This window comes from Bombina bombina, chromosome 2 (assembly GCF_027579735.1).
Source record: "Bombina bombina isolate aBomBom1 chromosome 2, aBomBom1.pri, whole genome shotgun sequence".
NCBI lineage: Eukaryota > Metazoa > Chordata > Amphibia > Anura > Bombinatoridae > Bombina > Bombina bombina.
In genome coordinates, this window is record NC_069500.1 from 615,847,866 (window position 1) to 615,875,741 (window position 27,876).

Sequence of the window (27,876 nt, forward strand, 5' to 3'; positions counted from 1 at the left end):
CACTCAAACACTGGGCCTACTCAGAGAACAAGTAGTGGCAAGTATCATATTAATAATAATGCCAATTGTATCCCACAAGCCACCACTGATTGAAGATTAATTGCTGGTTCATGCACGGAATATATGCCCATGTAACTTTTTCACTTATAGAAATATATGACAAATATGCTTCTATTGAAAACTAAAATGCAAATTTTAATTTTGTTGCTTTAACTTATATTATCAATAAAATACAAAATTTAAGGGTTGTTGTGTTAAATCTTGGACACTTACATCATCTCTAAATGCTGAGATTAAACAAATGCTGAGGCTAAACAAATGTTTAAATGTAATTTAAAGTATGAAAATATGAAACTCATTGCAATGTGAAACTATAAAAGGTCATTTTAAATAAAGCTGATTATTTGTTATGTGCAGATTTTTGGGGTCTGCACATTAGTATAAAGGGTAAAACTGGTGACATACTGAAACCCAACAAGCTTTGCCAGATGTATCATAGGAATATCCTATAACATTTAGGGCTAGATTACAAGTGGAACGCAATATTACGCTTACGTGAGCGTGATATTGCACTCCACACAGTAATATAAGTGCACATAAATGTGCGCTGTTATTATAAGTTCAGTGAAATGCAAATGCGACCTCGCATTCACATTGCTCTGATGCCTTGCACTCATGAGAGTGTGCTTCCATAGGCTCCAATGGGAGCCTCTTTTAAAGCCGATAGACATGGCAAACCACCTAGCGCAGCGCAGGGGGCAAATTACCCCTTAACTGGCTCACGTTAAGATAGTGCTCCACTCGTAATCTAGCCCTTAATGTGATTTCTTTCTTCAATACTTATGGTGCAAGTGGCTACCACCAGGGACACCCACACACTTACCTTTGTAAACCTACATGCATATGCAATTTATTTTCTTTTTCTACAGTAAAAAAAATAATTATGTGATGATATTTCTGCAAGTATCACAAAAAGTGCCTATTGTGCTGCCCAATTAAAAAACAAAAACAAAAAAAACCAACAATCCCAAGAGATTTATCTAATATCTGTTGGGCAAAACATTAATTATAAATAAAATGAATGAAATAATTTTCTAGGATTATACATCTGACAGCTAGGTGCAAATTCGTATCTATGTTTGTATGTGTGTATGTGTAAGTGTGTGTGTGTGTGCATGTTGTGTGTGTGCACAAGTGTATGTATGTGTGTGTGTGTGCACATGTGTATGCATGTGTATGTATGTGTGTGTGTGCATGTTGTGTGTGTGCACATGTGTATGTATGTGTGTGTGTGTGCACATGTGTATGTGTGTGTGTTTAAGTGTGTGTGTGTGTGCATGTTGTGTGTGTGCACATGTGTATGTATGTGTGTAAGTGTGTGTGTGTGCATGTTGTGTGTGTGCACATGTGTATGTATGTGTGTGTGCACATGTGTATGTGTGTGTGTGCTTAAGTGTGTGTGTGTGCATGTTGTGTGTGTGCACATGTGTATGTATGTGTGTGTGTGTGTGTGTGCATGTTGTGTGTGTGCACATGTGTATGTAAGTGTGTGTGTGTGCATGTTGTGTGTGTGCACATGTGTATGTGTGTGTGTGTGTGTGTGCACATGTGTATGTAAGTGTGTGTGCGTGCATGTTGTGTGTGTGCACATGTGTATGTATGTGTGTGTAAGTGTGTGTGTCTGCATGTTGTGTGTGTGCACATGTGTATGTGTGTGTGTGTGTGCACATGTGTATGTGTGTGTGTGTGTTTGTGTGTGTGTGTGCACATGTGTATGTAAGTGTGTGTGTGTGTGTGCATGTTGTGTGTGTGCACATGTGTATGTGTGTGTGTGTGCACATGTGTATGTAAGTGTGTGTGTGTGCATGTTGTGTGTGTGCACATGTGTATGTATGTGTGTGTAAGTGTGTGTGTGTGCATGTTGTGTGTGTGCACATGTGTATGTGTGTGTGTGTGTGTGTGTGTGTGTGTGTGCATGTTGTGTGTGTGCACGTGTGTGTGTGAGATACTTGTAAAGCAACAGATGATCAATAGTATTATTATAAATGAGGTGCAAGAGATATACCATTAGCATTGCTCTTTGAAGATGCTTTGTTCCTACAGAGCTACCAATTTGTTTGCTAATATTCATTTTCTTTCATTACAATGATTAATTACATCCTGTGAGTTAGATAATATCATATGTAAGGGGTTCAGAATGTAGCCTTCCTATCAATGCAACAGACACCAATCATTAAAAGAATACTTAGAACATTACTATTAACACTTTGATGTGACCCATAACCAAAAATACACCAGATAAAGCAAATGCTGCTGTACCATGAAACACTCCTCGCTCTCTGTTATTTGCAACTGTACACTGCCAGCTAAGTTATCTGCACAGATCTGTATCCCTCTTAGTGCATTCATATCAAAAAAATCATTTCAAATGTCCTTCAAATACATAAACATGATGTAACTAGATAAAAAACAGTAGAGTTCATACAAAATCTAATTCCTGACATTCTTTCATCATGATACAGCTGCACTGAAGTCCAGTTGCTTACTGCCTGGATACCATATGTTGATTTATAAGTGTTTCATGTCATATATTGCATTAAATTACTGAAACTGTTTTACTTGGAGTCTTCTAGTATATCCTACGTATGGCACAATGGTGTTTATACATCAGGCTGTACAAGAATTGTGGAGATATAACTGTCCAAAGTTGTCGTTTTGTTTCTGATTGTTCCTTTAGTGTGTTTCCCCACAACCACAGAATTTTCAGTAATGCCTTTTAAAGTTTGTCATTGTGTAAAAAGTGGCAATCTATCCATTGTCTCTTGGTTCTTCCCTTTAAATGGAATACAATTTGTAATCAAATAAAAAAAATAGATATACATTCACAGGGATTTACACTTAAAAAAATTCTTCATTTGCACGTTTCTTCTTGCCACAATCTGCATTGTGGTCAGGTAACATTTGTTGACTTGTAAATGCTTTAGGTACCTCCCAAACGAAAATTACATTTCCAAGGGAAGGACAAATATTCCTTCATCCTTCAGTGTAAACTGATGAAAGCTGGCTAGGGCAACGGTCTATTGCGTTAATTTGAAGGAAACTGATGTCCTCAGTGACACCCCGCTGAGAGTCACCAAAGAGACCTGCTGATCCACCAGGAAAGTCGTAAACTAAAAGAGGAGGGGAAAAAAATCACAGTTACATTTCTATGTACCTAGATAGTAACAGCTATAAAGTCATATTCATGATGGAGCACTGTAGCACTGTTTAAATTATATCCACAAACACTTTTTTAATAAGTAAAGCTACAGACATTTTTATATGTGAAATATTTATGTCATAGCCTACGTTAACATGTCTTTATGCACACACAGGCTACAGAGGGCCATGTCACATTGTGTTTTGTTGCATTGCAGAACACAAATGAGGTCTCCAAACAATGCAGGATTTAGGTCGACAATCAAATTAATATTTAATATTTAATGTAAATATTTCAGGGAATACAATGCCCTTCTTCAAAAACTTTAACAATAATTTTTCACTTGATTATTGACCTAAATCCTGTGAGTGCAATGGTTGGATATATATTGTTTGCTGAAAGCACCCAGGTTTACTTTACTTTCTGCCATGTTGCTGTATTGACTCTGTTTAATATATCGCATACGGTAGCAGTCTCAGCAAGCAGACAGAAAACTTTTGCAGTATGATTAGGTGGGGGTCTGTATGAATGTGACACTGACTGCTACTTTTTTAATTGGAGTTCCAGACAATATGGTTTCTTGGGATATGAAAACTGACTGTATTGTTTCTTGCAACAATCACTTATCTTGGGTAGGGTTTGCATGTGACTAATTATGGTTGTTATTTCTGCCAAAATGGTTTTTTTTTTTTTTTTTCTTTTTGTCTATCATCCTAAAACAACAAAAAAAAGATGGGGTAGCTCATATATGCTGAGGAGAAAAGGAAAAGAAAAGAGAGAGAAAAAACAAAAAAAAAAAAACAAAATACAAAAACTGATCACTAGGAACACTAAACAAACAAACAAGACAAAGGAAAACCAACACAAAACAAAACAAGACAAGACACCACCGAAAAAACACAAAAACAAGTGGGGAAAATAAAAACTATGGTCTAAAACTTGTGTGGATATCATGACCCTCATAACAGTCTATACTACTGATGTCATACTATAAGTAATTGCTAGTACATACATACTAGGTTAGAGCCCTAGCCTGTTCTGAGGGAAACTGTTGTGATTTAAACATTTCTGCATCTCTAGCAGAATCAAAAAAATGCGTACTGTTGTTAACTGTTATTTTCAGCTTTGCTGGGTAAATAATAGTAGCGCGATGTCCTTGGTTTATTAGCTTAGTACATAACGGGGCCAGGTCCCTTCTTTTGGCAGAGGTTTCTGCAGAAAAATCCTGGAAGAGCATGATTTTAACTCCCCCAAGAAATATAGGCTGATTTTTTTTAAAGTGCTGCAGTAATAAAAGTTTATCTTGATAATTGAGGGCTTTAGCTATGACTGGTCTAGGTCTGGAGTTTCCATTCTCTGGGGTTTGCCTCCGTAATCTGTGCACTCTCTCTAAAACTATCCGTGGATGTGATTGAGGAATTTGCAATAAGTGTGGTAATGTTATTTTTAAAAATTTGTCAAGATCCTCATATTGTTTTTCTTCAGGAATACCAACAACTCTAAAGTTGTTTCGTCTAGCATGAATCTCAATATCTTCCAGTTTCAACTGAACTTTTGTAAGTTTAAAGTTTATAGTGTCTAGCTTCTGCCAAAATGTTTTAATTGGAATGTTGGGGTCCATATTTCACACATCACACGGTTGTTCCTACACACTCATTTGTACACTCCACTACTCACTTATTAACAGCTGCTCAGATCTCAGCAACTCACTGTTGGAGAACTCAAGCTTGTGCATAAACTGACTCTAAATCACAGGTTTACAACACTGGGATCCAAGTTTTTTGTAAAGTTTTCCAGTGGAATCTCATTCTGTACATATAGAACACCCAATAGTCTTCACTTACAAACACAGTTTTCACACATTTTTAGCTTTTTAAAAAGTCAGACTTTAGTCTGTAGAAAATTTGAGAAGACATGCTATCTCTTTCATTTTCATTTTAAATTAATTTATTTTTGGTAAAACATTTGAATATATATAAAAAAAATTATGATAACCAGGCAAATAACTATAATTATAAAATTAAAATGCTATTTGTTGTTGATTAAAAAAACTCATGGTGCCACAGAGATACTTAATCATATAATATTTGAATTACCTGTTATTCCAGAGGTGAAAGCCTTGTGAAAAGCATCAAACTCTGTTTTGTTCCCACAACCATGGGACAAACAATCTTCAAAAGAAGGTGCCATGTTGCAGGCACTTCCCATTTGCATGTTCCTTGGTGCATCGCTGTAAGGTGGGGGACAAAACGTCTGCAACTGGCCGTAAAATCCTATAAATATATATAAAAAATACATGACTTCAGATGAAATGTGCCATTATTTTAATGTATTCTATATTTAGGTAGACATAAAAATTAAAGGGATAGGAAACCCCAGATTTGTCTTTCATGTTCAAATAGAGTGTTAAAAAAAAACAACAAAATTTTCCAATCTACTTCTATTGTTACATTTATTCCTCTTGGTATCTTTTGTTAAAGCAGGTAGTTAGACTCAGGAGCATGCACATGTCTTGAACACATATGTAATTCCTTTTGCAAGAATGCTTTTAACGTTATACATTGTGGAAACACTGCTGCCATCTAGGGTTCAAAATCATTCTTGCAAAACGGTTTGCCATATAATATTTAGGGTTGAGCGAATGTCTTTATAATCGAATTTGAATGTTATAACAAATGTTATTGTAGAAATTCGATTTACATATTCAAATGTTGATAAGAACTAATATTCTCAAATATTCTATAATCGAATGCTATTTACAGTTTTCAAATGTCACTTTCGATTTCCAATGTTCTTCGAATTTAAATATTCAAAATTTTTAATGTAGCATTCGATTTAACAAATGCTATTCAGAAGTTCAGTAGTTAATGTGCTAGGGATTTTAGTAAATTAATACATAACAGATACAAATATATAAACTCATATGTTTCTATTTCAAATATTGCATAATTAGAAAATTACATTTAAAGAAAGTATTAGAAATACTATTACAAATATATAAATTCACATTTTTCAAATTCGAATATTGTATAATTCGAATTGAATTATTCAAAAAATTTAAATCGAATATCACATTTAAAAAAGCATTAGAAATACTAATACATTAAACGAATGTTAGAATGTTGTAAAAACATTCAAAATACGAAACGAACGAACAAATGTGTTAAAATTCGCCCATCCCTAATAATATGCCAGACGTGTGCACTCTACTTACTTAGGGCCTTGTTTTCATTGCTAATCTATGTAAACTGGTAGTAATATAAAACATCTCTATAACTTTGATGTTGTTACCACCAATTTACACAGATCACAACAACAATGGAAACTGATACCATAAGAACAATGTAAATTTGATAACAGAAATAAATTGGAAAATATTTTAAAATTGTATGCTATATACATGATAAACAAATGATTCTGTAATATCAGAATGATAATTGCAGTGGTACATTGTCCATTTTTTTTCTTCTAAGATTGTAATCATCTGATTGTAGTGGACCTCACATAAATTTGTTCATACTAATAATTCAGCTTGCAATGCAAAGTGTGTTATTAGACATTTAATAACATTTTATCATCACCACATGCATATGGTTAAGAATGATAGCGGTATATAAGGTATGAAAATTGCTCACAAGAAAATATGCACCTATTGAACATCATGATAAAAGAAAAACAATCCTTTATTACAAATACCATACTCCAGATGTGCGGTTGTGCTAGTTTACCCTATATTTTATAAACATTTTTTTTTTTTAAAAATAAATTGTTTTTTACCACCACGGATCAAGTCCCACAATGGCTGGTTCTCCAGAAGGGTTTAGACAAACTTTTTGAGAATCCTATGCTCTTTGCCGTGGTCCGGCTGCTGACGAGCGTTCACATTGTAGATTGAGAGTCGATGCCCAGGGAGTCCATGGAAACAGCGCGCTGACTGCTGTAAAGGTTCCATAGGTGCATATTCTTTTGTGAGTAATGTTCATACCTTATATACCGCTATCATTCTTAACCAAGTTTCACTATGAGGCGTTCCTTGTCTTTTTTATGTTTTTATCACAGATGAACAATCACACCATGGGTCACAAGAGGAGCTTGCTGAGTGTTCATTTGAACTTTTTTATCTCACTTGTCAATATATTCTATATTTGATTTTGTTGTTTATTCTAATATCTATACATATATATAAATATATATATATATATATATATATCACACAATTTTATTCGCATTATAATAATATTTGTTTAGTGTGTCCCCTTTTTAGATATCCTTGGTTGGATATCCTCACTACTTAATGTGAAAGGGCTGCTATGCACTTATATATATATATATATATATATATATGTATACATATATAATTATGTGCTTATATGTGTATAGATGTCTGTAAAAACATATATACACATATAAATACATATGTACACACACACACACACACATATATATATATATATACATCTCTAGACATGTATGTATCTCTATGTTAAAGCCCTTTGCATGCCTTTTTTTTCTAACACCTGAGATCTCATATCTTTGAGCCCTTATAACTTTTGTGTGCAATATTTGTATGCCTAGAGGGATATGGCTGCATCTCAATGACGAGGCCCACACTAGGTCTAAACATACGTCTCGGGTGTTGTCATTTCTCTCATTCAGAAAGGAATTGCCTGGTATTTCGGGACTAGACTGTACTGTTAAGTCAGGATCAGACTGATATACTACAGGACAGTTCTTCTCTCTGAAAGGCACATGTTGAGCAAAAAGAGGCTGCTCCTAGGGTGGTAATTAGCCATAGAACAAGCTATTATGCTTTTGTTCATTCCTAGGTTGAGCGTTTCTCTCTTTTTATTTATGCAAATGATAAAACATGCAAGGTAATAAATGCTGTGATGATTACATTTTCAATACAATTTTCATGGTTGAAAACCTACTACATACTTGGCATGACCATGTGCAACAATTATTGCTTCTTATACTGAGAGGTAAATGAGAATTCTTTTGGTGATTTTCAAAGATAACATTGTGTTTGTAAATGTTTTGTTTGCTCAAAAGTTCACAGAGAAACAGCAAGGTAAGGTCAAAAATAATTAAAGGCACAACTGAAACCTCAGAAACCAAAAATGTTTAACCCTGACAATGGGCCAAGTCAGCAAACAAATGTCTAGAAATATCTTTTTGGAGTTCTATGCAAGAAATGAGAGAATGTTTGCGCCATTATCATAGGCTGCAACAGTGTGGGGTCATTGAAAGAAAATAGTTCTAAAATATCTACAGGGATCTGATAACCTGATAATCCTCCCAGTGCACTGGCAAAGCTTTTTACCCTTCCCCATATGATTTATCAATGCATCTTAGTTTACCAGCCGTTTTTCCTGTTATACAACAGAAAGCCCCAGATCACAGTTTTTTATTTATTTTTTTATTCCTGGGATTGGGCAATAGCAGCAATAGCTGGACCAGTAATAGAAAGATCTTGTAAATCTGTACATTCCCAGGGAGTTGCTGTTCACCAGAAAGAGGAGCTAATTGGCCGGTCTGAGAGGAACCAGAACTGATCAGTTCTTGCCCTTGAGGATACTCTTCTTAAACAACAAAAGCAGGGGCATATACAGAAGGGTGTTACACATAAATATGCTATTGATTATTTGAGCAACATGCAGTGCGGAATCTTATTCTCTCTAGTCTCTTTGAACAAGTGTTACAGCCTAGAACATGAAATATATAAAATGATGAGATTGAGAGGGCTAAACTCTCAATCATTAAATTAATACTTCACCCATATTTAAAAAAAAACAACATTTCCTAAAGTTCATTCTTATTGTCATTTCCACTCTTTCCTTATACTGGTAACAGAAGTAGTTATTATAATTTAGTACTACTCTAATAATAATAATAATTATAAGCAGCACATATAGATAATGTGTACAATTTTTTTTTATTTTATTCACAATTCTTAAACCTCTTTATGGTAAAACAGGAATTAATGAATTATAGGGGTTGTACATGGGTAACATTTAAGAAGATCTCACTTTAATAGACTTAATAGTACTACTTACTTTTATAGACACTCTATTGGAGATAGATGTACAGTGTTTAAAGAGACACCAAACTCAACAAATAGCTGATAAAAAATACTCCACCAGCTCTATTGATATGAATCACAATCATAATAACAATAAGTTATTTTTTTAGCACATAAAAATCCATTACAAAAACAGAAGAACAAAATGGAACACACATTAAAGTGTCTTTTAAAGAGGCATGAATATGCTAAACAAAAATGCTCTAATAGATTAGAATATTTTATTATTGCATTATTGCAAGTATGCTCTATCTGACCCATAAAAGATTAATGTTGACTTGCATATGCGTTTAAATGTAACAAATAAAAAATAATAATAATTTAACGTCGCTTTATGAAGTTTATAAAAAAAAAATATTTTGGGAGATATTAAGGGTCATAAAGAGATTCAGTCAATATGTACAGGCACTGTATAGTGTTAGTGTAGTGAGAGAATAATAAGTGATACCACCTATTTGCTCCAGTGTAAACAAACATTTCCAGGAAGTTAACATTTGTGCTTGGCAAGCTTAGTTCTCAAAAGTTAAGTTAAATAAAACACATTTCTAATATATTATCTTCAGCATTAGAACCATCCCGACACTGGAATAGTAAACTAAGAACAAATGAGACACTTTCACTACATGTGTCATCAAACATATGTATTTCATTAACTCAGCATTTTAGTCAGAACTGCTGTACACACAATTGTGAGCAAGCACTCGTGACTCGACCAGAATTTGAAGTCTTATAAAGTCTTTGCCAAGATGTTTATCACAGTTTCCAAGAATTAGTTTATGACATTCTCAATTTCCCTTGATTCTAGATCATTACGTTGATGATGATTCAGCAAGTGTTGAATGTGCACAGAATAGAGCGTTTTAAGTTCCACAGGATAGTCATAGTTAAAGGATATGGTATAATATGCAGGGACTGTAAATGTTATTTTAACTCATTTTGCTATATAAAGTACATTAAAAAAAGTCCTTTTTTACTTTTATCTCTGAGATCAGCATCTCATGCACATGATTAGTACTAATGTCGCAGACTAGACAAGCACTTACTGGTATTTTAGCACCATGCACCAGCTTAAAGGGATATTAAACTGTGCTCCATTGGTAAAACAAATATGTTAAATCAAAGTAAAAAGAAAAAGAAACAGATTGTGTGTAAAACAGCAAAAAACTTCTTGTTTTCTTGAAAGAAATTCTCAGTGTAGCCACTACCCTCAGGGTGATAAGAGAGCTGACATGTTGGCATTCTGTCTCGTCTGAGCAGTGTACTTACTTAATAGTAAACCAGCTCATGTTACTCTAGATTTTATGACATCACGCTAGATAAGCCTTCCTGTAGATACCCCAGCACCCCTGTAAGGCTGTGACAGGAAGTAATGGACACTGCACAAATGAAGTTTACAAAAATAAATTAAAGTTAACATCTATTTAATATTGTGAATAATACACAATGCAATGATTTCTATTAAGTATAAGCCACTGCTAAGTGCATTTTTTATTACAACAATGAAACAGACTTTCATATCCCTTTAATTGTCAATAAAGCTAGTATACGAGAGTACACTTATTAATCAGACACTAAGAAAGTTATGACTTCAGCACTTGAAGCAGTTTAAAGGTGGCAATATCTGTGTTTAAATAAAACAATACGCCTATTTTTAACACATTTTATATTGTGAATTGTATATTGTTGAAGCAGTATGCTTTTGCATGTTATTGATTTTTATGATCCTTTAACCATATTGAGAACATTTTAGCTACTATTTCCCCTTATACATATTGTTACCAACCTACCTGGCTTGCACTAATTTAAAGGGACTTGACCCCTTCTCATGAAAGCATACTGAGATAGACACAGGAACAGGCACATTTATTATGCACTATACTTCAGTAGTGTTTGTAACAATAATATAGAAATAGTGCTCAGGAGAAGTGCACTCACCTCGGCCTACCTCAGTATGATCTCATTAAATAGATCTAGGTTCCAAAAAAGATAGCAATAAAGAGATACATTGTTAATCGGAAGTTTATTTTTATCTCACTTCTATGCTATCTAAATCATAACATTCCAAAGTCTAGATGTGCTAAGTTATTAGAGACCATTATCAAATTATTATTATTATCAAGTTATTATTATCAAAGACTTGATCCTGTAATAAATCCAAAAGTATTAGTAGGGCAATCAGTGTGTTGATTTTTTTTACATTTATTTATTTAAAATGTTCCTAATAATTAACTCTTTGCTGTTTTTTTCTCTCTGGATTTTTGTTTGTTGGAAAATCGCATTACGGATGGAAAAAAAAAAACCCTGGCATTTACATTGTTGTTATTTTTGTCTTTACATTTCTAAAAATATGTATTTCATAAAGGGATGTAGACTTTGTATATCCACTGTGTAGTTTACCAAACACACCTTATTTGTATTGTATTGATAATAAATATATTGTACAAAATTACGAGTGAGAGAAATGTTATTAAATACTTTTCAGTTTTCCAGAACTAGAAACTAAATCTCATAACATTTAGATTGCCTCAATGAGACCCTAAATGTGACTATAAACTGTAAAGAGAATAATGTTCCTTGGAAGAAAAGATTCCTCATGTTAAAAATGCAAATGTTGTAAATGTTGTAGTATGATTAATTAAGCAAATTATATTTCCAGATCTATAGATCCCCTGGGGTATTTTTTTCCTCATAAATCACAAGCTCCTGAAGTGGGCAAAACAGCTCTTTGGGGTATTTGAGTATTTTTAACTGTCATTTAGCTTCACAGAAAACTATTATCCCCAATAGAATAGATCAGCATTCCAGGCAGACTCGGCTCCAGAACAAATAAAATGGGGGGCTTTTTTTTCATGAGGGGGCGTGCATTTTTTTACAAAGCATCCCTTACAAGAGAAATAAAATAATGCTACACGGACAGTGCAATTACCACTCAGAGTGACATCAGCGTTTCTACTCAAATACACTCGCAACAGAAGCATCTGACAGAGAAACTTTTAATCCATACTGCATTAAGACGTTAGTGGATATATCAAGCAAATGCATAGAGAGAATAAACTACTGGTTAATGTAATCAGCTGGTAATGTTAGAAAATGACATAAAATATGCGTGACGTGAAGATATATTAGCATCAGAAAACCACACGCTTTTCCTGTACAAGGTCGTGAGTGACCTGCTATGCCAGTCACAGGCTCATAGCGAATGCTGCCCGTCTGCCCGGTGGGTATATAATGTGGGCACAGAGCAGGATCAAAGCTCGGTTAACACTGTATAATATGGTAAATAGAAAAGCTTGGGACTTACTGTGATACAGCAACCGGTGTGCGCCTCTGAAGGCCCGCATGATTATGTAAAGTGGTGTGCTGCTGCTGTCGGATGAGAAGGGTTCCTTCCCCTACTGTTTGTTTTGCTAGCCCAGTGCAGGCATTGGACTGTAACTTGAGCACACATCAGCAACATGAGCGCAACAGCACTAGCCTAGCCACACTATAAGTTAATGTTCCGATATGCCAGAACACAGTTATCAAGCTATAATAAGTGCCCAAAGGAACTGTATAATAATAGTAACGATAATCCACTTATGGTATCTTCTTAGGTAATGATCAGGTGTTCAAAAGTTCAGCCGCAAAACCTCAGTGAGGATAACACATCATCTGTGTTTTACTCGCTCCCCCAAAACTTTGCTGCAGTTCCTCTTACAAAGGCCGGTCAAGTAAGATCCTGTGTTTCCGGTTCAAATGAAGATTTCGGCGTCTAGACTATGTTTAAAGAGCCCAATAGCTAGTTCATATGACTAAAATCCAGGTAAAAAAGGGCTAGAATGGCTCAAAAAACATGATAAACTTTATTGAGTAATAGGTAAACCAACGTGGGCTGCACAACATGCAAAACATATTAAAATAGAGTAAGAGCAACACACATCCCAAGCAAAGGACGCATTTCGGGTTTCCCCATACTCATCTGTGCTGTTGCACTCATGTTGCCGATGTGTGCTCAAGTTACAGTCCAATGCCTGCACTGGGCCAGCAAAACAAGCAGTAGGGGAAGGAGTCCTTCTCATCCGACAGCAGCAGCTCACTAAGGGAATGCTTCCACTTTACATAAACATGGCAGCCCTCAGAGGCGCAGCCCTCAGAGGCGCACACCGGTTGCTGTATCACAGTTTTATATGCTGTGTGAATACCCACTTGGTGTGACTGGTATCATAACTAGGGTTACCACATTTCCAGAATTATGACACACTTATTTATACAATAACAAAATATTTTTTTTGAGGGGGCACAGCATTCCATTTGGGCGGGCATTGCCCTTGGAGCCAACCCTGATTCCAGGTAATTAGCATCTATATGAAATGCCAGGTCACAGCATAACTAAATTCTCGCTTTTATTAGATCACTGCTGTGACATAACAAAAATATCACATATTTCAATAAAATACTAATGGCTAGATCTCCTTCCATTTGTAAACTTAGAAATTGATACTAACAGAACAAACATTAATAGACTATTAACCTTTGTTTTACAGTATGTAATTTAGCACTAGCTTTATCTGATCATTGAGGAAACTGTTCACTCTTGGATGATTGTCTGGTATTGAAATAATAATAATAATGATCTCCAGAGACATAAGAGATCTATTCATCATGAGTACTAGCCTTGGAGAAAGAAAATTGCAGTATACAACAATTTTCATATAACTGCATGTAATAGACACTACTATAAAGAATAATATGCACAGATACTGATATAAAAATCCAGTATAAAACTATTTAAAAACTTACTTAGAAGAACAATAAGATATAGATATGGGAGTTAAAATGAAGTGATGTAGCTATCTTCAAATGGGGCGGGGGCGGACCGGGACCAAATGTTTTCTGTTTATTTAATCAAATGTTGAAATGCACATCATCAGGAGAGAACTCCATACTCTTGTCAGTATGCCTGTATTTTAGAATGTCTAGCTTAACAAATAATCTGAAAAAGGCAACTGCTATCCTGTACTGATGAGCCACAGGCTCTACCACTGTTATTCATAAAACTTACAGCCATTGTCTTATTATGCACTAGCGGAGCTGCGTCTCCGACCAATTGATATTTCGTTTCATCAACACAATAAAGCTGTATTTAAAAAAAAAAAAAAAAAAAAAAACTTACTTAGAAGCTCCCAGTTTAGCTCTGTTAAAAAGGTAGCTAGAACACCCACTTTAAGTGGGAAATAACAGACGCTCCCCCTTCCTCTGCATATGAAAAAACTCTTTACACAAACAGGAGCAAGCTGGAGTAGGTATACATCTGTATTCTCCTAAAACGTTGGGGCTTGGTTAGGAGTCTGAAAATCAGAGCAATGTTATTTAAAAATAAGCAAAACTATTCATTTAAAAAAAAAAAAAAACAACCTGTATGGGCTATATAAATGGATCATCTACAAAACATTTATGCAAAGAAAAATCGAGTGTATAATGTCCCTTTAAGCTAGAACAATGTCCAGAACAACAATACATTTCTACTTCCTTCTGAGGATACTATGAACATCTCAACATTCTTTAGAATATTTAAGTAATGAGTCTGTCTGTTTAATACTAATCCCATTGCATTATGGGAAAATGCACTAAACATGACATAATATAACTTTACTGCAGATTCGATAAACAGAACTCAAAGCTCTCATTGTGGTGTTTATACCCCCCCTAAAAAAAAGCATGAATCACCTTCTCCATCACATCTTGTACATCCAAAAAAGTTTGTTGTTATCCTCCAAACATCCTGTTCTTAAAAAAAAAGTGACCGAATCTGTGGCAGAGCAAAATGGTGGGCGACAGTTGACGGACCATCATTTTAGGTTGTGAAAAAATAAACTGAAGCATATTTCTCAGCCTTGAAACATATTTATCAGAGAAAGCAACAGCCTTGGTTTCTTTTTGCCAAAGGGCTGTTTTGATTTTTAGCTAAATTAGAAGAATATAAAAACTCTCTTTAATATGTATATTCAAATATTTTGCAAACAGTGTAACAAAGTGTTTGGCTTGCTTCCCACAAAGGGGGTTTAATGAACCATGCAATAAAGTTTTCATGTGATCTTTCCCTTGCAAATTAAGAACAGTTTGCTTTTTCTCTCTCTCTTGGAATCTTTTTGCTAAGTGCCTATTATATCTTTTCTTTCTTGTGTAAATGCTTTTAATATAATAGCATTCAGGATATGATTTAGCCTCTGGAGGGAAATTGCATTGTGCATAATAGAATCAATAGTAATACTGTTTATAAGTTTTTATTAATGTCTTGTGTTAACTTTGACATGTACAGGGTTAATTTGTATATACAATTGTTTAAGTTTTCTTTGACCACTAGGTGGCAATATGAGATGTGAACTCCTAGTGATTGGGAGGGGCCATGAGAGCTATTTAAATAGTGATTCAATTTGAACTAGCCTACATGATTAAAGATGTTATACCCAAAACGTTGTATATGGGATGAGACAAATGTAGGTATAAAGGTATTTTACGAAACATTCGGTGTTGCTGTCCTTTGCGATATGTGGGATATTGTTTAAGGGTTGGGCAGTAACCCTTTCACAGCTTGCACAGGAGGGAATTGCTGTAATTTGCTTTCTACTATTGTACACAATCTTATAGCAAAAAATGTTTATACAAAATATCTACATCAGGGCTAAGTTTATCACTAAGCAAAGTAGGCAGCGGCTCAAGATCTGTTAAACTGCTGAACAAAGGATGCAGATATAGTACACATACTGCGCTGCAAATATGTAAATCTATCTCTCAGTATTTAAAGGGACATTGTAAACTAGATTTTTCTTTGAATAAATGTTTTGTAGATGATCCATTTATACAGCCCATCTGGGTGTGTTTTTAAAAAAAATATAGTTTTGCTTATTTTTAAATAACATTGCGCTGATTTTCAGACTCCTAACCAAGCCCCAAAGTTTTAGGAGAATACTGACAGATACCTTCTCCAGCTTGCTCCTGTTTGTGTAAAGGGTCTTTTCATATGCAAAGGAAGGGGGGAGGGTCTTTTATTTCCCACTTGCAGTGGGCGTTTCAGTAACCTTTTAAATAGATCTAAACTGGGAGCTTCTAAGTAAGTTTTTAAAAGGTTTTATACTGGATTTTTAGATCAGCATCTGTGCATATTATTCTTTATAGTAGTGTCTATTACATATAGTTATATGAAAATTGGTGTATACTGTTCCTTTAAATAGCAGTTACCATTGAGATCGCTGAGTTCATTGGGGCATATTTATCGATGCCCCTTGTTTCCATAACTTGTCCGCCTGCTCGAATACGATTGGGTTGATTGACACCCCATGGGGTTGAAAATAGTTTAATTATATTTCCCTGTAAATTCCATACATTTATTAGGATTTGGTTTGTTGTTAATTAAGCATTGTAAGTTAGTAACCCATATTGTGGCATTGGACTTGCGTTGTTAGCTAATTACCAATTGCCTTGTAAGTTTAATGGTAAGCTGTGATGTTTAATCAGCGATTCATTTGGAATTAAGATTAATTTGCAGAAATATCTTTATAGCTTGCTTGTATAAAATATTGTAACAGAATAAGCATGTATATTTGTTTCATAATCTAGTTTTTACATAAATATAATTCAATGTGTCTATAAAGATAACTGATCAGAACAAAGGATTAAATATTAATTTTTAATAATAATATTGTTGTCAAATTTATAGATATCTCAGTAGTGATATTTTGGAGTACACTACAGAGATTTAATATCTTACTAAAGTATATAGACAAAGTTCTGCTATATTAATTGTAGATATCGCTGACAATAGTTTTATACTGCTATTAATTATTAATATTCATAATTACAATACGTAACATGCTGCTGCAATGATAAATGCCGACAGCGTATGCTGTCAGCATTTATCGATGTGCGGCAGACATGATACGCTTCTTCGTATCATGTCCGCTCGCACATTGATAAATATGCCCCATTGCGTACACGTTATACAGTAAGCAGATTTTAACAAACATAAATATACTTAAAAAGTTAATTGAGCTCTTTTCAGTGATATAGTAGATGAGTAATATGTTAATAGAGGAAGCACGTAATATAAATAATGTAAATACAACACTCATCCATCACATGCAGCAATAGATATAGTAAACCACAGAACAACATTCACTTGGAGATTAGAATAGAAAATGTTTTAGAGCAAGCAAAGATGGTATTGAAAGTGAAAGAGTCCAGACTTCCAAAAGGGCCAGTTTCTGGAGTCTGAAAGTAGTACTTGATGGACAGTTTAACAGGGAATCCCCAACAATATTTATTTTCATGAGATCTAAGGTTAGCAGTAACAGATGCAATGTATAGAAAAAAACTAACACTTGGAGAAAGTCAGAGTCCAGAGTATGGTTCTTGCAGATTTAAAACTAAAGCAGTTGTACAACAATTGCATACCTAGATATAGGTAGTATTGTTTAATTAGAAAAAAAGGTATCCCTAGGGACATCAGAATATAAAGAGTAGGGATACAATAAGAAAAAGCTATACAGTTTAGTATAGTTTCCAAAAATGTCAATTGTGGTGTATGATGTACTATTTCTTTTAGTGCCATTTCAATGTAGAATTTCAGCTGGAAGGGTCTGCAACTCAGTGCTCTTGCTAATAAGTGATTTATCCAGACATGCAGCAATATTCTATATTAAGAGACATGTGCAGAAGACAGAGAAATCAATGTCCTTGGTGCTATTGTGAGGATTTTGCAGTGGTTAGTTCTGCAGCACAATGGTGTAGAATAAGACAAATTGGTAAAATGGGCCATCTTGTCAAGTGATATCATGAGAGCTAAGAGTATGTAAAAAACAGTTTATTACTGTCAACCCAAAGAAAATCCTGTTCCCAGCCTCCACAGGTCCTGCCCCTAGGGGGGGTATCCTTTCTTCATATAAGAATAAATCTTTTAGTTCCTTGGTGACAAATTAGCTTATGCATATTTCCAATGGATGAAGAGACACATAACAATGACCCACTGACCACTATATATATATAGATCAGGCAGAGTTGCTTATACAGAATCTAAGAATGAAATGATATACTCTTATGGAGGCTTTTTATTTTGCCCTAACTACTAGCCCTTGAGACGTATAAATTTCACAATTAGGGGTCTATTTATCAAAGCGTCAATATCAGTGCATTCTCCGGCATCAATACGCTCGCCAGTATGGTGCGAAGAACATCAGCCTGTTGTTAACTAACAGTCATCTACATCGCGGTTATTCGGGTTTTTCCGAACTTTATTTATACCATTTCATTACTGTCCATGAACAAGCACATTTGTCTAAAGATAATCTTTTATTTTTTAACTGTTAATGTCCAAGAAATAGCTACATTTATACCTCAACAAAAAATATCTCATAGAAAGTTTTTTTTATATATTTATTTATTATACAAACAAATCTGTTATATGATACTTTCACATAAATTAATGTGTATTTGTATTTCTAGAAGTCATGATATGCTTTTATCTCAATTTTTTTTTACAAATGATTATTAATGCTAGAATTTGTACATATATCTTTGCACATACTATGTTGTCTTTCATATCTCTGTGTTTTTTTATACCACTAGATGTATATGGTGTAAATATTTTATTATTCTGTATTCAGGGTATCATATGTATTTATTTGCAATCAATCGATATTTTAAGAGCTGGGCCAGTTTTCTCTCTGTACCTGTGTAACCCCTCCTGTTTGCAATCTAGTTTTAAAAAACACCCCTTCACAGGTGTTATAAAATGGGCTGGCATATAAGATGACATTTCTTACTGAAAAAGAAATTCAAGAGAAGGAACAAAAACACTGAAAATAGCAGGACAGTAAAGAGGTGATTTTAATTTCTGCTGTATCTGAATCATGACAGTTTAATGTTAGGTGGGCTATCCCTTTGAGCTATCAGCTTAAGATTATATTGAATCAAACATCAATTTGAATTTTAAAATCCTTGTCTAAAATATTACAGTGTGTGTCCTAATATCATGTCGTCATCGATCATCAATGTTTATCTTTAATTCTTACTTCACATATACATACTTTCAAAGTATAATACACAATATAACAAATGGCACCTACAAGTTCTGATGAGTGATCAATGACACAAGTAGCGAGCAATTTGATTCGTTAGTGATAGTTTAAAATGTATATTTGAATCAGATTGGCTGATGTCCTAGATCATGTGATTATGCATATTCCAATCAAAGGTAGTTGAAAAATTCACTAGTGTGTGGGTTGTTTAGGAGTTTGCGTCATAATTGGTGCGAAAAGTGTTACGTCAAAATTGTGTGACTTGTATTACATGGCTTAAACATGGTGCATGGTTAGCTATATTATGTTGTGTATTTATTTAATTTTTATCTCTATATCTATTAGTGCAACAAGTTTGAGGCAAAACTTTGAAACAAATTTGTAGAAATAATATTGTCCCCTTGCTTTGTAATGAGACAAATTTGTAGCATAATCCATAAGTAGTAATGTATTTTTCATTTTTAGCCCTATATCTACTAGTGTACCAAATGTGGAGCAATAATATTGTTTGATTTAGAAATGGAATACAATTTTAATAGAGTTTCTAATTTACTTTTATTATGTAATATACTTCATTCTCTTGCAACATCGAACATAAGCTTTCTGTCTTTTCAGACTCCTATTGACTCCCATGGCATCCACGACCTGAAGGGTGGCGGATTGAAAACTAGGTACGCTGCATCGGAATAGACGCGAACGTACCTGTTAAATGTTTGATACATTTGGAAAAGGTTCAAATAGAGTCAAATCTAAATTCGAAACATCTGTAATGACGCAAGCATCGATCTGAGTTGGATTGAGATCACAAATTTCAACATTAGCCGATCTTGATGCTTTGATAACTACGGTGGATCACTCTCTAGACAAATACGATGCAGAATTTAATCACATTTTCAGTTGACGCTTTGATAAATAGACCCCTTAGTAGATCAAAATTAGAGTAAACTAATCTCTAGGCAAAATTATTTATATATGTGGCTTATTTGTAAACACACTGTAACTGACCTTAAAATGAAATGGATGACAAATATCATGTAATTTGACTATGTTATCTGAAAGAATATACAAATTGTTTGAACATAGCTTCACAGTACGTTATTGGCTTAGATCACAGGTTTAAATCTGCAATTTTTTTAAACGGGTTTTAATTATAGTCGATAGTGAATCATTGTCAGTAGCGAAAAGCATTCACAGGCACCATGTTGTAAATAACAGGTTATGGGGCATATTTAACAATGTGTGAGCGGACATGATACGAAGTAGCGTATTATGTCCGCTGCACATAGATAAATAGCGACTGCATTAGCTGTTGGCATTAATCATTGCACCAGCAGTTCTTGTGAACTGCTGGTGCAATGCTGCCCCCTGCAGGGGGTGTCAATCAACCCGATCGCATTCGATCGGATTGATTTCTGTCTGCCGCCTCAGAGCAGGCAGACAAGTTATGGAGCAGCGGTCTTTAGTCCGCTGCGTCATAACTTATGTTTCTGGTGAGCCTGAAACAAGGGGCATCAAGCTCCATATGGAGCTGGATAAAAATGCTCCAAACTGTCTTGTGTTTCGAATGTTCTTGGTTGACCTCCTGGCAAAGATTTACATTTATGTTTATCTTATAGCTTACAAAAAAGAAATTCAGAGACAAAACTGGTTTAATAAGGGTTTCATAAAATATTAATAACAAATAATTTGTCCTTACTCACAGAAACAAGCTCGTTTCTGAGAGCCTGCCAACCACAAGTTAAAGGGACCCCAACATTTTATTTCATGATTCAGATGGAGCATTTCATTTTAAACAAATTGTATTATACTTCTATTATCAAATCTTCCTCACTCTCTTGGTATGTTTTGTTAAAAAGGCTCAAAAGCATGCACATGTCTGGAGCACAATATGGCAACAGTTTTGTAAGAATATTACCCATTTGAAAAAGCGCTAGATGAGAGCACTTTTTCCTGTCAATTAGTGCTCCAGACACCTAGGTATCTCTTCAACATAGAATACCATGGGAACTAAGCATATTTGATAACAGAAATAAATTGGAAACTTTTTTAAAAAATTGTATGCTGTCTGAATCACAAAAGAAAATTTTTAAGTTTCATATATATGTATGAATCAGGAGTCACCCAAAAACTTGTTACTCTGGCATGACTGACAGACCCTGCTCTCCGGCAAACTGTTGTGCGAGAGCAAATAACAGAAGCTGCACAAGCACTTGCTTCTGCAATAACAAATGCGGGAAGCAATTGCACAGAATGCTGTCGGATAGGTTCCCTAGAATTTAGTCAAAGTTGAACTCTTGGACACCTCCATTGTCGTCCAGATGAGGATACAGCCAGTGATTGGAGCATACACATGTATGTCTGCTTATCAATTGCTTCCCAACTACATCCTCATTTGAGTGGCATGGGAGCTCAACTTTAACTATGTTTTAGGTGTAAGAATACATAAGCAACAAAAAATATTTATTTTTCCCATGTATTTTTATATATAACATAGTTTATGTCCAATTAAGTCCATAATCATTTTTTTAATTGCACAAAAGTCTAAATCTCTTTTGTAAGGTATAAAATCATTCATGCTTAGATTTGTAGTTTTTATCCTATGATGCACTGCCATCCAAGAGCTACTAATTAAGATAGGGGTTGTAATAATCTAAAGGGTAACAGGAGTTTGCTAGGTGTGAATTGTTAAGGTTCACCCCTTGGCTGCCAGAGGAGCTGCAATAGCAGCTATAGGTTGCAGCACTCTCTGTCAGCGTTGGTTGAGCACTACTTTAAGAGCTTCAGCTATTCACTAAAGCCACTATGATTCATAGAACTACGCTCAGGGGGCATTCAAGGGCATAAGATTTGGGGTTAAAAAAAAATTAACTGAAAAAAAGGTACTTGAGGGCACTCATCTTCTTCTACTTATTTCTACTATAATATCTTATAGTCACTACCTTTCAAATTCAGAGCACCAGGCAGCTTTGAGGTTTGGGGTGCTGCAGCAGTGGTTTTGCCAGGGATTTCTTATTGGGGCAAATACAGGAGGTCCACCAGTGATTTGTGGTCGGGGAATCTAATGGGAGGATAAGACTGGGGCTGTTGTGGGTGGGGTCAGGTGTGTTATTGGGTAACACATGGGGGGGGCAGCCATTATGCAACGCAGCTACAGTAACGTATGGTAGTCCACTCTTAGCACTCCCTTAGAATTATTACTGCCTAAAATAACCTATTTCTCTGATTTCTTATATTAGATCTCTCTCCCTTCACCAGTTCCATTCCCTTGTTCTCCTTTTAGCATTTAAGCTCATGAGTCCAGCTCTTCTGTACACCACTTTTTTACCTAGTGGCATACATAAGATGGCAAGTTGCGGGACCTATTGTTATTTGTCTTTTTCGACCAGTCTTCATGCACCAGTATTTAGAACACTGTAAAATATATTGGAACTTTACGAATAAATAATGATGGTGACGACAATAATAATAACGTTTTTATCTGAAATGTTTTCATAAGAGTTGTTTCAGTGCCAATAATTTGACATCAAAGTAAATGCACAATGAATACAAATAAATACAAATAAATAAACCATGACATAATCATATAGAAAGCTTACAACAAAGAGGATTTGCTTAAAACTACCATTATCATACAGCAATAAAGATATAAAGTTTGATGTTTCAAAACTAGTAAAACTGAGTATACTTCACAAGTGAAAATCTAATCAAAAGCAAATATACTGAATCAATAAATTGACTAATTAGTTACAAAAAGTTACATATACTTTTTAAAGGTTTCCCACTTATTTTCCAAATTTTACAAATTCAAACAATGAGTTTATGGTTTATCTCTTGTACACATAAATATTCTCCATACATGGATTTGTCTCCTTTTTTTCTAGGAAACAAATTATGTCCTCAGTTAGCTGCTAAAAAATTCACTAGCTTCTCAACCCTGAAATTGGCAGTTTGGCTCACAGGAAAGCTTTTCTTTTTTCCCCTTAGGAGATGTGCAGCTGCATAATACAAGTATTTGATAGACTAGTTAGCCAATCTTGGACCAGCTTCACAGTTCTCTTTTAAGTATTAACACTTACAGATTTCTATTAGTGCGTAAGACGTTCAACCTTTCAGCAGGGAACTACTTACCACTCCGTTTTCTTCACCAAACAACTTGGCTGCGAAGGCCTTTTTTTAAAATTTTCTTGGTACAGCTAATTTAAACAGAGTTGACAGGTTTCAGACTAAACGTTGCGACAGAAAAATGTCACCATTGTTTGGTAACAGATTGAAATGAAAGCTTAGTGTCTATAGCTACGGCTCTCTATTAAATCATGAGCTAGAAAGGTTATTGGCTGTAAGAAAAAAGTAGCTAAACTTAAAGTTTCTCACTGCAGACTAATTTCGACCAAAGAAAACGTATCTAATAAAGAATCGCCATTTACTGAAATCTGTCACCTGCTGGATTTGGGAACAGATTTCTATAGAAATTTTGAAAAGAATTGAAAGGAACCATTCTATTGGAAGTAAATACTCTGACACACCACTATGATTTTCTACCCATATAAAGCTATTTTCATTTGACATATACAATTCAGGTTTATATTCAAATATGTAATAATAATAATAAAAAAAAATTATTTTAAGAATCATTACCACATTATCTTTTATTTAATATGTTACTCAGATGTTCAATCATTTTCAAAACCTAGGCCTCCTTGCACACGTTACCAAGTATGTGATTGAGGGCCTTAATCACATACTTGGCAATGTGCGCAAAAACCATTGTCGCTAAATTTTACTCTAATTGAGCAATCACATACCCGTCGCATCAGATAAGTTACGCGTGTATATTTTACATGTCGTGTACATTTTTTACTCCCATAAACTACCATAGAACTGGCGTCATTCGGTATCACAAAAGCAGCACAGAAACTTAAGCATGCAGAATGGATGTATTTTACTCCATTATCACCTCACCACACATAGGCAGACGCAGCAACCCTTGAGCACAGTAAAAAAGAGCCGTAACTCCCTGGAAGCCTTAACGCATGCACAATATCAACCCCTATACCGCCTTCCCCCTACATCGCAATCACTAAAAAAAGTTATTAACCCCTAAACCGCCATCCCCCCACATCACAACGACTAAATAAACATATTAACCCCTAAACCGCCAACCCCACATTGCAAATACCAAATTAAACTATTAACCCCTAAACTGCAATCTCCCCACAATGCAACTACTAAATAAACATATTAGCTCCTAAACCGCCATCCCCCCAACAACGCTGAGTACCTAATTAAACTATTAACACCTAAACCGCCACCCCCCACAATGCAAAGTATCTAATTAAACTATTAGCCCCTAAACCGCCTTCCCTCCACAACGCAAAGTATTAAATAAAGAACTAAGCCCCCTAACCTAACACCCCCTAACTTAACCCAAATTAAAATACACTTAAATAAAATTAAAAAACCTAAATTACAAAAAAACTAGCATTACAGAAAATTAAAAAAAAAAAAAACATTACTAAAAATAATAAATCCTAACATTACAAATTAAAATAAAAAACTACCATTACAAAAAAAAACTATTAATTACAAAAATAAATAAGCTAACATTACAAAAAATAACAAAAATATCAAAAATAAAAAAAGTTATTCCTATTCTAATACCCCTGTTAAAAAAACAAAAAACATCCCCAAAAAAAAAAAATCCCTAATCTAGAAATAAGATACCAATAGTCCTTAGAAGGGCCTTTTGTAGGACATTACCCTAAAGTTTACAGCTCTTTTGCAAAAAAAAATACAATAATTTAAAACACCTAAACTGACCCCCCCCCACATCGGTTTACATTTTTACGTGTGAATTCAACATTTAAAGAAAACTACTCTTTATTTTGTAGTTACATGTGCAATATACTGGTGTAAATTACTGGAGACGCCAGAAATGTGTAGTTGTGCATATTTCTGAACGTCAACAGTATGTCCAACTTACGCCAGTATATCATATGGCGGGGTGTGTTATGTGATTCACCAGATGTGCGAGGTGAACTTACAGGCGAGGTGGGTTCCAACAGTCGCTCTGAAAAATACGCAACTGAAAAATACGCAACATAAGTATGTCAATTTACAAATACTAATTTTTTTTGAAGCTGGAAACTGGAAAGTTTTAATTTGATTTGTTTGTTTTTTTGTAAAATGAATGGTTCTTGTATTGATCCTGTGTTTTTTATTATAGGATATAAATTCAAGGGGCATAAAAGTCAAAATGTAACTTTCATGATTCAGCAAAAAAAAAAAATGCATTTTCTTAAGAGACTTTTCAAGTTACTTTTAGTACCAACCAATTGTACTTTGTTCTTTTGGTATCCTTTGTTGAAAAGAATACTTAGGCTCAGGGGCAACAATGTGAGCTAGCTGGGGATTGATCGGTGGCTGCACATATTCCTCTTGTCATTGATTCAAAAGAGGTCTTCAGCTAGCTCCCAGTAGTCCATTGCTACTCTGGAGCTGACTTTAAAGGGACAGTCAAGTCAAAATTAAACTTTCGTGATTCTGGTATGTCATGCAATTTCCAACTTTCCAATTTACTTTTATCATCAAATTTGCTTTGTTCTCTTGGTATTCTTTTTTGAAAGCTAAACCTTGGTATGATCATACTGATTTCTAAACCGTTGAAAACCGCCTCTAATCTCAGTGCATTTTTAATGTTTTTCACAGTAAGACAGTACTAGTTCATGTGTGTCATATAGAAAACATCATGCTCACTCCTGTGGAGTTATTTAGGAGCAGCACTGATTGGCTAAAATGCCTTTCTGTCAAAAGCACTGAGATAAGGGGGCAGTCTGCAGATGCTTAGATACAAGGTAATCACAGAGGTAAAAAGTGTATTAATATGACTGTGTTAGTTATGCAAAGCTGGGGAATGGGTAATAAAGGGATTATCTATTTTTTGTAAAAAAAATAACAATTTGTATATAGTGTAATAAAACAAACAGACTGAGTCCCATATACAGTCGCCTCTTAATGTGTCAAAGTTGTAAGAGGCAAATAATGATTATCTGTGTAAATCCATTATTAGTTTACAAGTTGGCAGTTATTGTAACAGTGACCTGTGCTGGAAGTGCTATATGTGCATCGTGTTTACTGCATATCAAGAAAGATCAGCAGAGCTCTGAATAACTACTTGCTGAATGAAAACTAAGTGATTATCACTTACTGCTGTAAATGAGCCAGTGCATCACATGTTCATCACATATAAACATATCTAACAGCGTATATATCACTTGTTATGTCAATGATCATTCACTCACCAATGTAATGTGTGTTAATAGTAATCCCTTGTGGCTGCATTAGCTGACTGTCACTTATTCTCAGCATAAACTGCGGTTGTAGTACAGGAACGCCCGGTGGAAAGCTCAAACTTTTCAGCATAGTACTCACCGTCCTTTGGGGTTAGGGGTCGGCTGCAAGTGATGATGTCATCCATGTGCAGAGTAGCCCAAACACTCTGCCATAAAAATAAATCCAATGGCTATAGAAACCCAGAGATCAATGGACCGCCTTGGGTAGTAAAACATAGCTTTTATTTGAAGACGTTAAAATGTCATATAAAGTAAGAAATAATCAAATCATCACAACCAGATAACCAGCCAAAAATAATTCTGTAGATCCTACATGTTTCGTGCTGTTTCAAGCAGTTACATTGAGTTGCAAGTTGGGATGCCACCTTGGCCATGTTTTCCTGGACACTTGTGAGTTACACATGATGTAGGGAGTGCAGGGAGGAACATGTATGGTACTATTCATTAGCACAATTTATGTGATGTCCAGAGGCACAATACCCTGCAGAATGTGTAACTCATAAGTGTCCAGGAAAATACGGCTGAGGTGGCATCCCTACTTGCAACTTAATTTTTGTAGTATACATGATCACCTACATTTTCTGTGGTAAACAGTATGTAGGACGTACTTCATGTATGCTCACGGATCAGATAAGAGAGCATCTGTTATCCCTTACTGAGGATCCACCTAGAACACCAGTAGCTAGACATTTTGCAGCCAATGATGAGAATCCAGAAATAGTTTCACCCTGAAGGCTATTGACCATATACCTGCTTTACTTACAGGAGGGGATAGACATTCTAAATTAAATAAATGCAAAACATTCTAGTTTTTTAGATTACAGGCTGGGCCCCCTATGGCATCAATGAGAAGTCTGATGTAAAGTTATTCATTGGCTGATTTGGTTATCGTTTGGTATCACATCTGAATAGTGAGAACTACTGAGGATTGGTAAAAGATTCTATCACGTTCATTATTACTGACTCAACATATTATTTCATATTTCACTTATTTTCCACACTATTTTATTACTGATACACCATATCACTCAATATTTCCCACAATTTACACCATTTTTGTTTTACCTCGTCCCTTTCACATTATTATTGACACACCACAGAATGTTGTATTCCACTTATTTTAAAAACTTTTTTCATCACAGATATATCACTCAACATTTTACTTAATTTACACCTACACAATTACCGTTTTTT

General features: G+C 34.8%; 1 protein-coding gene across 1 annotated transcript in view; it reads right to left on the minus strand.

The window, feature by feature from the left end:
- Positions 1-2,555: 2,555 nt before the first annotated feature.
- GLIS3 (GLIS family zinc finger 3) overlaps positions 2,556-27,876 on the minus strand; it is a 591,890-nt gene continuing 566,569 nt past the window's right edge. Inside the window, exons 10-11 of the mRNA XM_053702545.1 lie at positions 5,296-5,472; positions 2,556-3,170 (exon numbers count right to left, since the gene is read on the minus strand). Of these exons, the coding sequence (XP_053558520.1) occupies positions 3,034-3,170; positions 5,296-5,472 (314 nt within the window). The 3' untranslated portion in view covers positions 2,556-3,033. The remainder of the gene's footprint in view (positions 3,171-5,295; positions 5,473-27,876) is intronic.